We start from the raw sequence: 15,878 nt of genomic DNA, 5'->3' as shown, positions 1-15,878 counted from the left end.
CCCAGATGCTGGAAGTGACACTGTCTTGACTCCACAAGAAGACAACGCAACTGGCATTTTCCCTGCTGTCTTTCCCCTCGGCTTGATGGTAACCTGCCTCCTCTTCCAGTGATAACCCTTCACTGTGAGCATGAGGGCCTTCAGTGAGCTCTAGGAGCTTTTCTAGCAAACTACCCAGCCTGAAGAGGCACTAGTTCCCTCTAAGTTCTTGGCTGGCCTGATTCTCTTTGGTTTAGTCATTCAGTTTAACCCTCTCAGGCTGCTCTCCCAAAGGGCAGCAGCACCTCTTGGGGAATTCCCGACTCAAGCTTGAGGTCATCCTAACAGCTGGGGCACTGGCCTTTCCACATGCAAGTCTCTCTGTATCAGAGTGCAAGTATCCCCTCTTATTTTGTCATCATCAATCTGATGAAATACTTCAACTAGGAGTGTGAAAACAACCCTCAGCATTTCCCTCTGCTCCCCCTGGACAAAGGATCCTGACACCAAAAACAGGCCACAGGTCCTAACTATCCACGACTTTTCTATTAAGTGCTAAGAATTAAATGGAAAGGGATCTAGGTATTGAATGAATAAACGAATTTATTTGAAATGTGCTCCCTACCGTTTAGCAGACTAAACTCTTCTTGTCCACCTAGCCTGGGTTTCCCTTCACTCATGCCTCTGCACTGACCTTAGACATGCAGAGCCTGACATGGTCCTGAACCAGTCAAATGAACCTGGGTTGAGGAAAAGCCATACATTCACTGGGACCCTGCTCAACTATGTCCTCAAGGGCAGGACCATGCAAAGATCCTCTACTGTCAGAGGTTTCTAGAAATACCATTTCAGCAGAGATTTGAAGATGCGAGGACTAGCCATCGAGATGTCTGGAAAAGGAACATTATTCCACAGAGAACACAGGACCCACAGCAGAGAGGCCACTTTGACCAGTGAGCAGAGGGTGAGGGCTCACTTCAGTGAGGAAAATGGCAGGGGTTGGCTGTACAGTCCAGCAACCAACACAGAGCTTTGGACATTCAGAAGAACTGCTAAGCAAGAAGTCAAATCTCACCAGAATCAACGGCCATCTATGCTGCAGGGTTATTTGGCCAGGGTCCTATAGCTTGCCAAGAGGATGAACGTGTCTCCTATTCAAAACCAGGCAGCTTTTCCCACCCTCTGCTTGTCATTCTTATGTAGATATTATGGAGAGAAAGGGAGAGGTGGCCGACTGACGGGCTGAGAATTCTATCCACACACCGTTACAAAGAAACTGGATCCATGCTGGTATTGGGACCTCCTATCTCTCCCCAGCACTGGGAACCCAGGGGCTACCACTTTTCTGGACTGCACACCAGCCCTGTATAGCACATCAGTCTTGAAGTAGTCTACTTCAAGGAAAACAGGCAGGCCTCCCAGCAGATCCCTGTAGAGGAGAAAAACAGGCAGCTGGATCTCCAGTCATGGGAAACTGGGGCAGCACCCCAATGTAACTCAGCAGAAGCAGGAGGTGGAGGGCTCATCAGAGAAAAGTCCAACCCACAGAAGCCTCCAACATGGCACCATGCAGACACAGTGCTTCCTCAGAGACTGGCCAGGGTATGGGGAGCATATAGATGAGGAGGGACGTCAAGCAAACTGGCTACTGCAAGCCCTCTTCAGTAGGCTGAGTGCTGGCTACCAGCTAGGCAGGCAACCGACCCCCAAGCTCACAGAAACACAAAGGCCCAGCAGTGCCAAAGGCTCGTGACTCCCAGGTCTGAGAGGGTTCATCCAGAAATGGGCCACTGATCACAAACCTGCACTTGTGTGAACATCTCATAGCCTCAACCACCACCGTAAATGCCTGTGTCAATTTTCATACCCCGTGATCTTGTCACTTCATGCTACGTTTTTATAACTTGGAGGAATCTACATAATGACACTAAACAAGGAGTTTTGCTAAATTCATCCAGCAGAGGAAACAGGAAGGGAAGTCAAAGGTACAGGGAAAATGACACACCAAGGTGAGGTCTGGGGATGGCCTGACCCTGACATTGCTTCTGCTGCCCCAGGAAAAATTCCTGGGTCAGTGAGGGGCAGACAAGGCAGATAGAGGGTGATGCTAAGACAGTTTCCTGGGAAACCACTGGCATCCAAGGGATGGAAGATGGAGAAGAGAAATGAGAACAGGTTGACGAGATACACTAAGAGGCAGAGAAGAGATACAGCCTGAAAGACATGCCAGCAAGGGGCCGCACTGTCCCTGAACACCCCAAGGTTCTCATGTTTCTGCGGACAGACCCTGAGCCGTAGTAGGTGTAGGTTTGTACAACATACGCTGTTCAAGGACCTCAAGCAGCGGTGACAAGTCTGACCAGCCCACCATCGCCACCCAGCCACACTGAGCATTCCTTTCCCTTGACAGTCGCCTCAAATTTCACCTTAACTGCTGTGCCCTGCATGGGTGTGGGTCTGTGGGCCTGCGCGTGCATGACTGGTGGTGCAGGTCTGCACAGCCCGAGCCTCCTGAAGATGACCACCACAGCTCACGGAGACCTCAGAAAATCTGATGAAACTTGGGGCAACGAAAAGAACTTTATGGAGTCAGGATACACTTGGGTTAACTTACCCCCAATACAGATAGCTACAGTGAAAGGTTTACAGCCTGGAAACATGAACACCCAGAGGAAAAGGGAACACAAACACTCTTCTGCAGAGTACTGGCGTCAGCAACCCCAGGTGGGCACCTAGAGTTCACAGTCCGCATATTCACCTAGGAGAAGACACGCAGGGCTGGGGATGTCTTGAAGGACGACAAGGGGTCCAGAAGGAGGCAGATGGAGGAGCTGTTTCAGGCCTGGGATGGTTAACAGCTTCCTCTGCCTGCTGCCTGGGCAGGCAGCACTTCACTGCATAGGGAGAGAGGGAATGAGTGAGCGAGGTTCTATCCTACAAGCCAGATGACTGCAGAATCCAGCCCCACTGGACTCTCGTGTCTCTTCACCCACAATCAGCACCCACTTGGAGCTGAGTAACCACTACTGCCAGAGGTAAAAGGGCACCTCTCAGCTCAGAGGAGGGAAGGACAGACACTGCCAGTTCCAGGATCAGACTCAAGGATTGCAAAGAGCCCAGAATCCCCAGGTTTAGGCAAGGCTTCAGGGCAGAGAGTAAGGAGGACATTCAGGATGAGGGCATGGCAACCACCGCCGTCCCCAAGATCCCTGACTCTTCTGACCTCGTGGCCAGCTCCTACCTGTAGGGGCCAAGTACTTCAATACTGCAATGCAAGCACCCCCTCTCTGCAAATGCGGGGGGAAGCAAGTCTCCTGGATTACCCATTCCTGAAATTCAGCCCCAAATGGAAGCCAAGCAGTGCTGGTCTGAAGGGTTCTCTCTGGATATGCTACCCTCTTGCTAATTCTTGACTCTGCATCCCGCTGCCCTCCCCTGACCAGCAAGGCTGGGTGCCTACCTGGAGCAGCATATTGAGACCCAGGTTGCGGTGCCTCCTCTCCAGCTCTGACACAGCCTGCAGCAGAGACCTGAACCTCTCTGCTGGGTCCTCGTCCTCGTCCTCCAGGGACCCTTCTTCTTTTTCTGCTTCCTGTAGGAATCGCCCCTCCTCCTCGGCAAAGAAGGCCCGAAGCTTCTTGTAGTCAGTCAGAGCCTTCTTCCTTCGGTCCATTACATGTCCCTACAGGATGGGTGGGCAGTAGGAATAGCCATGTCCTCAGGCTACCCTGAGACCCCACCCATCCACCACTGACCACCTCAAGGGAGGAGAGTTCCCTGACCATCTGACTGTACAGCGCTCAGCTGTGGTCCAAGGCCCTGCCAAACAGGGTCAGGGTACACATCCATGTTTCCTTGCTCACGTGGACTCGAACCCCACCCCACTTGCCTTCCACACAGCAGCAGCGGACTCAGCCTGGCCATGGAGATCCCGAGCATCATTCAGATCTTTCTTCATGATCTCCACAGACCCCTTGTTCTCCTGGAGAAAGACACTGGTTATGGAGTGTGTGGCCACTTCTGAAAGTCTGGGGCCCACCTAAACCCAGTCCAGAGGGACATCACACCACTAGAATCCCATCGGGCAGTCCAGAAGCCCCAGTTCATGATCTTAGCCCATCAGACACCTCAAAACTCTGCAGGCTGCAGAGGGGGTCTTAGTGACCCACTATGCTCTCTATAGTCAGAGAGAAACATTTGTGCTAAGAATCCAAACAGGGTAACTAGACAAGACTATTCATTTGGGAGGGATTGGGGGCAGGAGGAGAAGGGGACGACCGAGGATGAGATGGCTGGATGGCATCACTGACTCGATGGATGCAAGTCTAAGTGAACTCCGGATGTTGGTTATGGACAGGGAGGCCTGGCGTGCTGCGATTCATGGGGTTGCAAAGAGTCGGACACGACTGAGCGACTGAACCAAACTGTTAGTTTCTAGCAGAGGGACGGAGGGTGGCCCCTTTAGGGTGACCATGGGCACACACAGGGCCTGCCCAGCTCCGTGCACTGACTGGGTGGGTGGAAGAAAGTCCAACTCCAGTCCCCTGGCCACATGCTCTAACCCCAAGGAAGCCCTGGATGCAACATCCCACTGCTTAAGACCGCAGGACCCAAGCCCTGACGCAGGAACTCTCAAACAGGTTACTCTCTCCCCTCAGGTGGGCAGGGACCACACTGACTCTTTGCACTCCAGGGGCCGGGCTATCCTTATTCTCTCGGAAATAACGTTGCGCTCCCCCAGCCCTCCCAACAAACACACACACCAGCGGGTCCATGGGATTACCAGACCTCAGCAGTGACCAGACTCCAGTGGCAGGTTCTGACCCAGAGCCAAGTGCCAAATGTAAACAGTTGACAGCACAGTGGAGAAGGCTCCAGAACAGAGTGGATGAAGGGATTCAAGAGGGCTCAGAGAAGGTGAGAAGACCGAATGAGAGGGGTGCACAGGACCATAGAGGGGCCAATATCCTCAAGGCCACACCCCCACTCCAGTACTCTTGCCTAAGGAGACTGGCAGGCAGTTCCTGGGGTCGCAAAGAGTCGGACACGACTGAGCGACTACCACACCCACCGAGAGGGCTTTGCCCGTGGGGGTGGGGCTACCATAGTATGACGTCACGCCAGGGGGCAGGGCAGGGCAGTGACACAAAGGGGGCTGGGCGTGGGGGGGCCTCGGCAGGACTCTCTTTGCCAAGGGGGGCGGGGCAGGGCAGTTCAACCCTGGGAAAGTCACGCGCGTATGGGGGGCGGGGGGCGGGCAGGGAGGTGGAGGGAGAGGAGGAGAAAGTGCCCCGTCCAGGCGTGGGAAAGGGGGAAAGGATACCTTCCAGATAGGGGAGTGCGGTGACCGCAACCTCTGGGGTTAGGGAACGGGGGAAATAGTCCCGTCCTGGGATGGGAGAAAGGGTACTAGGCACCAGAGGAAGGAAAGGGGACAGGGCACTAGCTGGGGTATGGGGAGGGCAGCCAGGACACCGTCCGGAAGATGGAGACTGGGGGCCAGGGCGCCATCCAGAGAATACGGATGGGGGACAGGGCGCAGTCTGGTGATGAGAACAGGGACAGGGCACCCTCCGGGAAAGGGCACCTTGCCGCGCAGCGCCTTCCTCCAGCGGGGCTCCCACTCGGGTGGCTCGGGCCCCGCGGCCATGCGGCAAGCTGCGCACAGCGGGCCCCCGTCGGCGCGGCACAGCAGCTGCAGCGCCGCCTCGGAGGCCGGGCCGTCGCGCGTGGGCGCCGCAGCTGCTTCCTCGAGCGCCAGCAGGCGGCGGCTGAGCGGCGGGCGGCCGGGCTCCACGGCGCGCTGCCAGCAGTCGTCGGCGCACTCGGGACACGGAAAGGGCCCGTCTTCCTCAGCCCAGAATCGCACCACGCACGCCCGGCAAAAGCGATGGCCGCAGTCGGCGCGCACCGGGTCGCGGGGCGCGCTCTGGCACAGGGCGCAGGCGGCCTCGCCGGGGCCCGCGGGGAGCGCCAGGGCGGCAGCGGCGGGGCCCCAGAGGGCGCAGACAGGGATGCGAACAGGGGCGCACTGGTGGCTGGCAGAGCCGGGGGCCCGGACGCACTAAGAGCGCTACCGGAGAGCCAGGGACAAGAATGCGTTGCTAGAGATGGAGCGCAGGGACAGAAGACAGAAATGGCGACTGGAATGGCTGGGTGCCCGGCGCAAGGTCCTGGCAGGGGTGTTCTCCTGGCAAGGTCCCGGCAGCGGTGTACTCCACCCTCCCGGGTCCTGGCAGGGGCCGCGCCACTCTGCCTGGATCCTGGCAGCGGTGTACACTCACTCCGGCTCAGCTAGCAGAGGTGTGCTTCGCTCCGACCCACGTCTTCGCACGCTGAAATCTTACAGGGATTGTCACTTCTCCCGTAAATGACTCGTGTGCGAAAAGGAAGCAGTCTCATTGGAAAACTCCGTTATAAAACGTTTTTTTGTAAGCTGCTAGGACCTGAGCTGCAAGCGCCTCCTTGCAGCGCTATGCTAACGCGGGGTGGGGTCTGGGCTGGAAAACCGCAGCGTGAGATCTCTTGCGTGCAACCCCTCGCGTCAAATCATTCTGTACGCACCGAGCTGCGTGGGCTTTTCCCGTGTGCGCAGGTTAGACGTGGACTCTCAGGGGAATACGTCCTGTGAGGGCCATCCTGAAAGGAGAATCCAGGAACAGCCCGCGAAGGAATGATCTTCCAGGGACACGCAGATACTCACAAACGCAAAGTTTGTTTCAAAGAGAAGTATAGAGCTGCCAGCATAGTCACTGAGAGGGGGGAAAGCGTTCCCCCAAACCGCGGGAATCACGAGTTTATATCTTTACTAATGTTGACCCACCTATTTGTTTTTGGTTGGTTTAAGATCCCAGTGTACATAATCCGTGTTCCAAAAATCATCATGTCAGTTTGTCCATTTTTATGACCCTTTTTTCCTGATCTCCCAGTTCTTGAATTTTCTTATGATACTGAGTCTCCATCCTCTCACCTTTTCTCTTGCCTTCTCCCCTCCCCTTTTCTGGTGCCCTCAGGCCATTGTCTGAGGACCGTGTTCTAAAGTTAATGGGCCACCTGGTGTTTTTCTCTTTGATGAGTTGCTGATTGTCTTGTCACAGGCTCTGATGTTTTACAACCTTCAGGTCAAGGGAGTTAGAGGTATTCCCTTTAAATGTCAACAAACTGGAACAGCAAACACTTAGGCGAAAAATAAGGGGAGATTGGAATTCAATTTTTAAAAGAAGAAATGGAGTCCTTTTTTTTGTTTGTTTGTTTCCTTTTGACCCTAGGCTAAACTGACTGCCTCATATTTTTCTGCCTCAACCCCACCTTAGCAGCTTGAAACCCAGGCCTTTGGTCCACTGTTTGTCCCTGAGCCACAGGAACGGGGAATTCAGCGTTGAGAAAACTCATTAATGCAGACTGAAGACATCTGATGAGACCCAAAGCTACCAGTATCCTGGTCCATACCAGGAAATTGAATAGCATTTCTTTAGAAAAGACAAAAAATGGTTTGGAGAGGAGCAGTCTAATAGGGTGAGGTTTTTTTGGATTTTTGTTTTTTGGTGGTTGTTTTTAAGCAAGCACGTGGTTTAAAAAACGTAATCTTTAATTTTTAAAAAGCGAATCTTTCAGTCCATATACGTGCAGTCTTGCTAGGTATTGCGTTTTGGTTTTGTGCGTGTTTTTTAAACCTGATGTTCACTTAACGAAAAACGCATCATGTAAAAGTTAAGTTTTTATGCCTATAGCCAGAAAATGGGGCTTCCCAGGTGGCTCTAGTGGTAAAGAACCTGCCTGCCAGTGCAGGAGACTTCAGAGATGCTGGTTTGATCCCTGGGCGGGGAAGATCCCCTGGAGGAGGACACAGCAACCCACTCCAGTTTTCTTTCCTGAAGACTTCCATGGAAGGAGAAGCCTGGGGGGCTAAGGCCCATAGGGTCGCAGAGTTGGACATGACTGAAGCAACTAAGCATGCAACCATGCACACATACATAGCCAGGAAATAGTTGTTGACTGAAGAAAATGCACAACCTAAAAGTTGAGAGTTACTGTTCTGTTCTGCAGACTTGCTCCAGGAAGAGAGCCTCTCAGAACCGAGGTATATAGGAGTTTTTGCAACAAAAATCAGATAGTTGGACTATCAAAATTTGCTGTTGATTGAAGAAAACCAGGCATCTTAAGTTAATAAATTTAGTGCTTTTTTTAATGTATGGGAAGATGTAATCATCTCGGGTTATTGGAATCATTCCTTACAAATAGCTGTGAAAAGAAGAGAGGCGAAAAGCAAAGGAGAAAAGGAAAGATATAAGCATCTGAATGCAGAGTTCCAAAGAATAGCAAGAAGAGATAAGAAAGCCTTCTTCAGCGATCAATGCAAAGAAATAGAGGAAAACAACAGAATGGGAAAGACTAGAGATCTCTTTCAAGAGAATTAGAGATACCAGGGGAACATTTCATGCAAAGATGGGCTCGATAAAGGACAGAAATGGTAATGGACCTAACAGAAGCAGAAGATATTAAGAAGAGGTGGCAAGAATACACAGAAGAACTGTACAAAAAAGATCTTCACGACCCAGATAATCATGATGATGTGATCACTAATCTAGAGCCAGACATCTTGGAATGTGAAGTCAAGTGGGCCTTAGAAAGCATCACTATGAACAAAGCTAGTGGAGGTGATAGAATTCCAGTTGAGCTATTTCAAATCCTGAAAGATGATGCTGTGAAAGTGCTGCACTCAATATGCCAGCAAGTTTGGAAAACTCAGCAGTGGCTACAAGACTGGAAAAGGTCAGTTTTCACTCCAATTCCAAAGAAAGGCAATCCCAAAGAATGCTCAAACTACCGCACAATTGCACTCATCTCACATGCTAGTAAAGTAGTGCTCAAAATTCTCCAAGCCAGGCTTCAGCAATACGTGAACCATGAACTCCCTGATGTTCAAGCTGGTTTTAGAAAAGGCAGAGGAACCAGAGATCAAATTGCCAACATCCGCTGGATCATGGAAAAAGCAAGAGAGTTCCAGAAAAACATCTATTTCTGTTTTATTGACTACGCCAAAGCCTTTGACTGTGTGGATCACCATAAACTGTGGAAAATTCTGAAAGAGCTGGGAATACCAGACCACCTAACCTGCCTCTTGAGAAATCTGTATGCAGGTCAGGAAGCAACAGTTAGAACTGGACATGGAACAACAGACTGGTAAATCCAAAGTGCAGAATGTTTCATCAGTTTTCCTGTCTTGAATTCCCCTCAGGACACACTGTCAGTGGGCAACTGCAGTGGGTTGCAACTTACTCCTTTCCATATCAGGATAATGAGTGACCCTCTTTATTCTCTTTGTGTACATTGGCATAGACTTGAAAATGCACTAAATGGGCAGTCAGAAGTGTGGCTAGTAAACTGAGGTTAGTTCTGTGGAGTGATGGTCAAAAGGAGAAAAGCACTTGAAGAGCTTAGCTGATTTGTTGGGTAAACTAGGAACATAATGGAGAGAAAAGTGGAAAGAAAAGAAATCAATGAGCAAAGTCCATAATAATCTTGTGAGTGTGAAAAATAATCAGGCACAGTCATTAAAGGAAAACAGCCAAACTAGGAAACTGCCAGCCAAAATATAGAGAGTTCATAAAGTTCGAACAGAAAATTTCAGTGGAAAAATACCACTGGAATTTGTCAGTTCACAAAAATATAAATAAAAGCAAATGCTGAATAGAAAAATTATACACTCTATCCAGTTACTAAGAAATAAAAGTATAAATTGAGATTTTTTTTTTCCACTATTAAGTTGGGAGACCTTGTTAGTGAACCAGACTTGGCTCCACTCATCCATCTCACAGCAAAGCCAAGCTTTTGTGTGGTGAAAGGAAGGGCTTTCACCCAAGCAAGCCCCAAGCAAGATGGGCTTCCCTAGTAGCTCAGTAAAGAATCCACCTATTTTTTGAATGCTGAGTGTTAAGCCAGCTTTTTCACTCTCCTCTTTCACTTTCATCAAGAGGCTCTTTAGTTCCTCTTCCCTTTTTGCCATAAGGGTGGTGTCATCTGCATATCTGAGGTTATTGATATTTCTCCTGGCAGTCTTGATTCCACCTTGTGCTTCATCCAGCCCAGCACTTCACATGATGTACTCTGCATATAAGTTAAGTAAGCAGGGTGACAATATACAGCCTTGACGTACTCCTTTCCCAATCTGGAATCAATCCTTCCTTTCAAGGTCTAGTCTAGCTGTTGCTCTTGACCTGCATACAGATTTCTCAGGGCATCTGGTATTCCCATCTCTTCAAGAATTTTCCACAATTTGTTGTGATCTACACAGAAATAACTACATGTCAAGATGTGTGCGACCCAATAAGCCATACTTAAAGGAAATGTTTCTTTAAACTTATTTATGGGTGTGGGGATAGAGGGGAAGAACTAACCATGAGACGAACTAACCATTTGTTATGAGTTGAATTGAGTCCAGCAAAAAAGATAAAAGAAGTGTTGAAGTTTGCTAACCTGAAACAAGCGTGAATTTATTTGGGATCAACAGAGAATTGCAACTTGGGGTCTGCAACCATGGCGAGCCACATTCATATTTCCACACGGCAAAGGAAGAACAGTTTTATGAAGAGGAAAAGAAAGTTGGGAGGACTCCAGTAAACAAAGAGTCCATATCTTCATTGGCTGAGGCCTTGCCGAAAGAGAGGAGCATTCTTCTTCCTATTGGGCTCTGTTATCATTGTAGCACAGGATAGCTCCCCCTTCTGGTCTCCAGACTCTACTTAGGAAACCCAGCAGGACTCTGCAAGGCCTTCCCTGCAAAGAGACTCGCTTCCACCTAGTTCCAAACAACAAGCTCAATCAGAGAAGTGAGAAAATGCAGAAACAAAGGAAAACAGTCAAACAAGACAAAATAGTTTAGCTATAAAACAAAGTCAAGAACCTTTAGTTCCTTCCCAAGACCAGGTTGTCTATGCTTCTGAGCCACTGACTATAGATCAGAGGTTTCCATACCCTCGTCCTCAGTTCCATCAATTTGCCAGAGTGGCTCACAGAACACAGAACACATCACCAGTTTATTATAAAAGCATGTAACCTGGAAACAACCAAGTGAAAGAGTTGCATAGGGCAAGATATGGGGAAAGGTGCAGAGCTTTCATGCTCTCTCTGGGCATAACACTCTCTAAATCTCTAGGTGTTCACTGACCTGAAATCTCTCCAAACCCTATCCTTTTGAGCTTTTATGGAAGCTTCATTACATAGCCATGATTGATTAAATCATTGGCTACCTATAATGGGGTTCAACCTCTAGCCCCTCTCCCCTCCCAGGAGGTCAGGGTGGCATTAAAATTTCTAACCCTGTCTCTCTAAGTTGGTTCCCCTGGGGACTGCTCCCATCCTCAAAGACTTTCCAAAAGTCACCTTACTAACACAGTCTGGTGTCATCAACAGAGGTTTGTTTCTAATATAGAGACACTTTTATGGTTCTTGTCACTTAGGAAATTCCAAGGGTTTTTGGAGCTCTGTGCCAGGAATAGGGAGGAAGACTAAATATATATTTATTATATATCACAATATCACATCTTCAAAATATTTCCAGCACTTCATTAGACTTTCTTTAAAAGTGCACCGGAAAGCAGGCAAGCAAGAAAAATGGGCAGAGGGAAGATATTTGGGAATATACATATTTACACATTTATATATACATATATATATGCTGCTACTGCTGCTAAGTCACTTCAGTCATATCCGACTGCACGCGACCCCATAGACGGAAGCCCACCAGGCTCCCCCGTTCCTGGGATTCTCCAGGCAAGAACACTGGGGTGGATTGCCATTTCCTTCTCCAATGCATGAAAGTGAAAAGTGGAAAGGAAGTCGCTCAGTCGTGTCCGACTCTTAGCGACCCCATGGACTGCAGCCCACCAGGCTCCTCCATCCATGGGATTTTCCAGGCAAGAGTACTGGAGTGGGGTGCCATTGCCTTCTCCGACATATATATATATATATATATATATATATATATATATACATACATATATGTATATATATAAACAAGAGGTGGTGCTTACTCAAATCGATGATAGTAATGAGCCCTGAGCTGTGAAGTATCATTAGCAAGTCAATCATTGTATGAACGGCAGAATATAAATAACTGAATATTGTACTATACACTTAAAATTTATTACGTTTTTTTCATGTGTTTTTTTACCAAAATAAATAAAATTGCAAATTTCTTCCTGGATTTTTAAAATTACTCAAACCTCTTCTTCCTTAACTAAAATAAGTCAAATGAATGACTACTGTCTTATCCCACAGAGCTCTTAAATCTAGAATAAAAAATAAATGGGCCAGTCTGCATCAGCTCAAGTAAATACTGGTATAATACTTTAATAAAGTGGCACAAGTAAATTTTCTAGGAAATGAAATCCATTTCATCTTGATGTGTCAGGACCAAAAGTGACAAAGTGATTTGAACCATAGGACTGAAAATGGAGGCGGCATATTCCTTGGCTCCTCATCTCAGCCCACTTGGATTGTTATACCACCATAGACTGGGTAGATTAAAAGCAACAGATATTTATTTTTCATAATTCTGGAGGCTGGTAGGACTTACTTGGTGTTCCAGCATAGGACTCTGGGAAGAACGCTGGACCAGAACCTAAGGCTGTTAGTACCAAAGGAAGGCGAGCCTGGGGTCTCGGCTTACCTCGGAGGAGTCTCCGGGGGAGACCAGGTGGTGAGCTCTTTGCCCTGTCCAGACCCGTGAATGACGATTTCCAAACCCAACCCATCATGGCACTCGGCTCCCCGCTCCCTTCACCCCTCCCGCTCCTGCCAACTCTTCTCTTCCTAAAGGTGTGGGGGGAACTCAGTCGCTCCCAAACTTCTGGACCCCACCCCCTTGCCAAGACAACGAAAGAAAAACCAAGGGCACTCAGAAAAGCCCAAGTCACTTGACAACGCAGGTGGCAAGGAACAGCTGTGGCGTTGCCAGCCTCTCCGTCTCAGGACTGCTCCCCGCGGAGGCGCCTCGAGCGGTGAGGGCCGGTGACCCGCAGAGTCGCTCCGGGCTGGCCTGGCGCTGGGATCCAGCGCGAAGGGGCTTCCTGGACCCACAGAGTAGCGCGCAGGACAGCCGGGCTCGGAGTCTGCAGCAGTGCAACGAGGCGGGATAGAGGGGCCCGCGGACAAAGGACTGCAAGGGAGCTGCAGAGTGGAGCTCAAAGGCGCAGGAGTGCCGCAGTGCCAGGACGCAAGCGGATGGCAAGCGGCACAGGTTGCGTAAAGGCGCAGGTCGGGTGGAGGGTTGGGGCCGGGTGGGGAGTGGGGGGGGATACTTTCCCTGCAGTGTCTGCTCCGCAGTACAGTCGGGCGACTGCGGCGCCGGGAACCAAGTGAGCGCCGCCTCCGGTATTTCCCCTAAAAGGGCCCATGTGGATTGGTTCAAACTCAGTTTCGTTCTCCCCTCACGACAAAGGCTTCCTTGGTGGCTCAGCTGATAAAGAATCCGCCCGCAATGCGGGAGACCTGGGTTGATGCCTCTGTTGGGAAGATCCCCTGGAGAAGGGAAAGACTACCCACTCGAGTATTCTGGCCTAGAGAATTCCATGGACTGTATAATCCATGGGGTCGCAAAGAGACTTTCACTTTCACTCACCACAAACCTATTGGCTAAGGCGCCTCTTGGAGCTTTCCAATGCTTTCCCTTATTCCGCCCCTTCTGCCGCGACCTTCAATTTAGAATCTGAGTCTGGAATTTCTGGTATTTTACGCACATTTGTGCCTTAATGTTTTCACCAGTATCTTTGGATATTATCCCGATTTCCTGACGCGCTGGTAACACAGGAATGCTGCTGCTTTGGGGAGGGAGGGGGTTGGGTGAAGAGGGCTTTGGACAAAACCACCAAGGTGAGGCTGGGTGTCCACTGGGGTATGCCAAGGGTGAGGCCGTCTGCCCACCCATCCCCCAGTCACCTTTCGTTAACCTGCACTCCGCCCATCTCCCAGAACCCTTCCTAAATCCTTCAGCCCCCAACTTTCCTTCACGAAAAACCCATCACTCCCATCCCTTCTCCCACTGGGCTGCTCCTGGCCTCCTCCCGACACCTCTCCCCTCGCAGCCCCCAACACCCCGCTCTACAGCCCTCCTCGCCCACCTCCAGCACTCCCTTCCCAGGTCCAGACTACGTCTCCCGAAAACACCAAAAATATATCAATAACATAAAGAAAATCATTGCCATAAAATCTCAAGTCTTGTGTTTCCTGTATTTCCTCAATACTGCTGGGAGCTGCTGGATTCAGTTTCAACACACCTTACGATCTTGAAATTAATGTAGTTAGATAGGAGATAGGAGAAAAACACGGTGTATACATGCGGGAGGGGGTGGCGTTTCCCTGGAAGAACAATCTGAACGTCCTTGTGTCCTGGCTTCGCAGGGGTTGCCACGGTTGCGGGAGCCACCTTCAGTTGCGGTGGGCGGGCTTCCGGTTGCGGCGGGCCTCCCTTGTTGCAGAGCGCAGGCTCTGAGGCGCAGGGACTTCAGCAGTGTGGTGCCTGGGCAGAACGGCTGAGGCTTGTGAGTTCAGCAGTTGCGGTTCCCTGGCTCCAGAGCACGGCTCAATAGTTGTGGCACATGGGCTTTGTTGCTCCTGGCATGTGGGATCCTTACAGATCAGGGGTCACACCATGTCTCCTGCATTGGCAAGCAGGCTCTTCACCACTGAGTCACTAGGGAAACCCTCTTTCTTTCCTTCCTTCCTTATTTCCGGAAAACCTCACGCCTGCACTATAGGGTTCCATCGGCCAATACAAAATATTGCTCTTGATCCTGAGGCCTGTCCTTTGTCCATTTGGGCTGCTATGACAGAATACCACAAACTGGGGAGCTTAAACGACAGAGGACAGCACTCATAATTCTGGAAGCTGGGAATAGAGAGATCAGGGTGCCAGTGTGGGTGGGTTCTGGTGAGGACCTCTTTCTAGATTGCAGATGGCTGCCCTCTTTCTGTGTACTGACCTAGAACAGAGAAAGAAGATCTCAAGAGATGATTTTCTCTGCCAGATGCCTGGGATAAATTCTTTTGCTACTGAAAGTGTTCTGGACATATCATCCCCGAATATGCCGCACTTGTCATATTGATTATTTGGGACTGAGATCACTCAAGAAACAGCAAACACTGTGAGAAACTTTCTCTGAACTCCCCCTAACTGCCTAAAAACAGTTCCTTCAAAATGAATTTAACTGTCATCAATTCCCTCCCGAGAGTTTCATCAGCAAAGGAAGACTGATTCATCACAAGAAAGGAGACTAGATGTCAATGCCACACCCAGACAGACTGTCACAAACTATCATACCTCCTGTCTAGTCTCCTAAGGGCCTGTCATCTTTCCTAACATCATTTACTCTCCTCTATGAGGACTACTTCTCCCCTTCTCCTACTAAGATGGTATATAAGCTCTCAAATCTCATTGCTTTTGGGGCTATTCATTTTTTCCCCTGCAATAATAATTCACCTTTTCCATGCACATAGTATTTTAAAATGAGTAAATTTGCATAACTTTTCCCCTGTTATTCTGCCTGTTGTCAGTTTATTCATAAACCTACCTACTGAACCCAAGAGGGTGGAAGGAAAGTTTTTTCTCTGTAACATTACAAACGTTATTGACAGCTTCAATAACTACCACCAATGAATCTTAACTGAGACAGAAAGACCTGCTCAGAACAGTGAGTTTTAAGGATAAAAGATAGCTTTCATTCTGAGAAATCTACACCAACTAGATCTGCAGGCGAAACAAAAGAGATTTTTGTTTGAGTGTACCGCCGGTGCAAGATCAAGCTTCAGACCTCTTCCAAGGGTGAGACCAACCATTTGTATACATTGGTCATTAAGTCTCTGGTATAAAAAAAATAATGGTTACAGAAACAGTTTGAATA

The 15,878-nt window shown here is 49.4% G+C and overlaps 1 protein-coding gene across 1 annotated transcript; it reads right to left on the bottom strand.

Annotated features, from left to right (window-relative positions):
- RNF187 (ring finger protein 187) lies at nucleotides 565-7,371 on the bottom strand. The gene is made up of 5 exons (XM_018051709.1): nucleotides 7,288-7,371; nucleotides 5,567-6,043; nucleotides 3,869-3,961; nucleotides 3,440-3,661; nucleotides 565-2,873 (listed from the first exon to the last, which is right to left on the bottom strand). The coding sequence occupies exons 1-5, from the start codon at nucleotides 7,369-7,371 to the stop codon at nucleotides 2,871-2,873; spliced, it is 879 nt and encodes a 292-aa protein (XP_017907198.1). The 3' UTR covers nucleotides 565-2,870.

Source organism: Capra hircus, chromosome 7, assembly GCF_001704415.2.
Source record: "Capra hircus breed San Clemente chromosome 7, ASM170441v1, whole genome shotgun sequence".
Classification (NCBI taxonomy): Eukaryota; Metazoa; Chordata; class Mammalia; order Artiodactyla; family Bovidae; genus Capra; species Capra hircus.
This window is presented reverse-complemented; position numbering and strand designations above follow the sequence as displayed.

Excerpts from the sequence above, each read along its gene's own strand:
- RNF187 (XM_018051709.1), bottom strand. The coding sequence starts at position 7,371 with ATGAGTTTTCTCAACGCTGAATTCCCCGTTCCTGTGGCTCAGGGACAA. Across the intron at positions 6,044-7,287 it reads CTGGGTTTCAAGCTGCTAAG|TGCGTCCGGGCCCCCGGCTC; the intron begins GTGGGGTTGAGG and ends TAGCGCTCTTAG. Across the intron at positions 3,662-3,868 it reads CCGCTGCTGCTGTGTGGAAG|GGACATGTAATGGACCGAAG; the intron begins GCAAGTGGGGTG and ends CCCATCCTGTAG.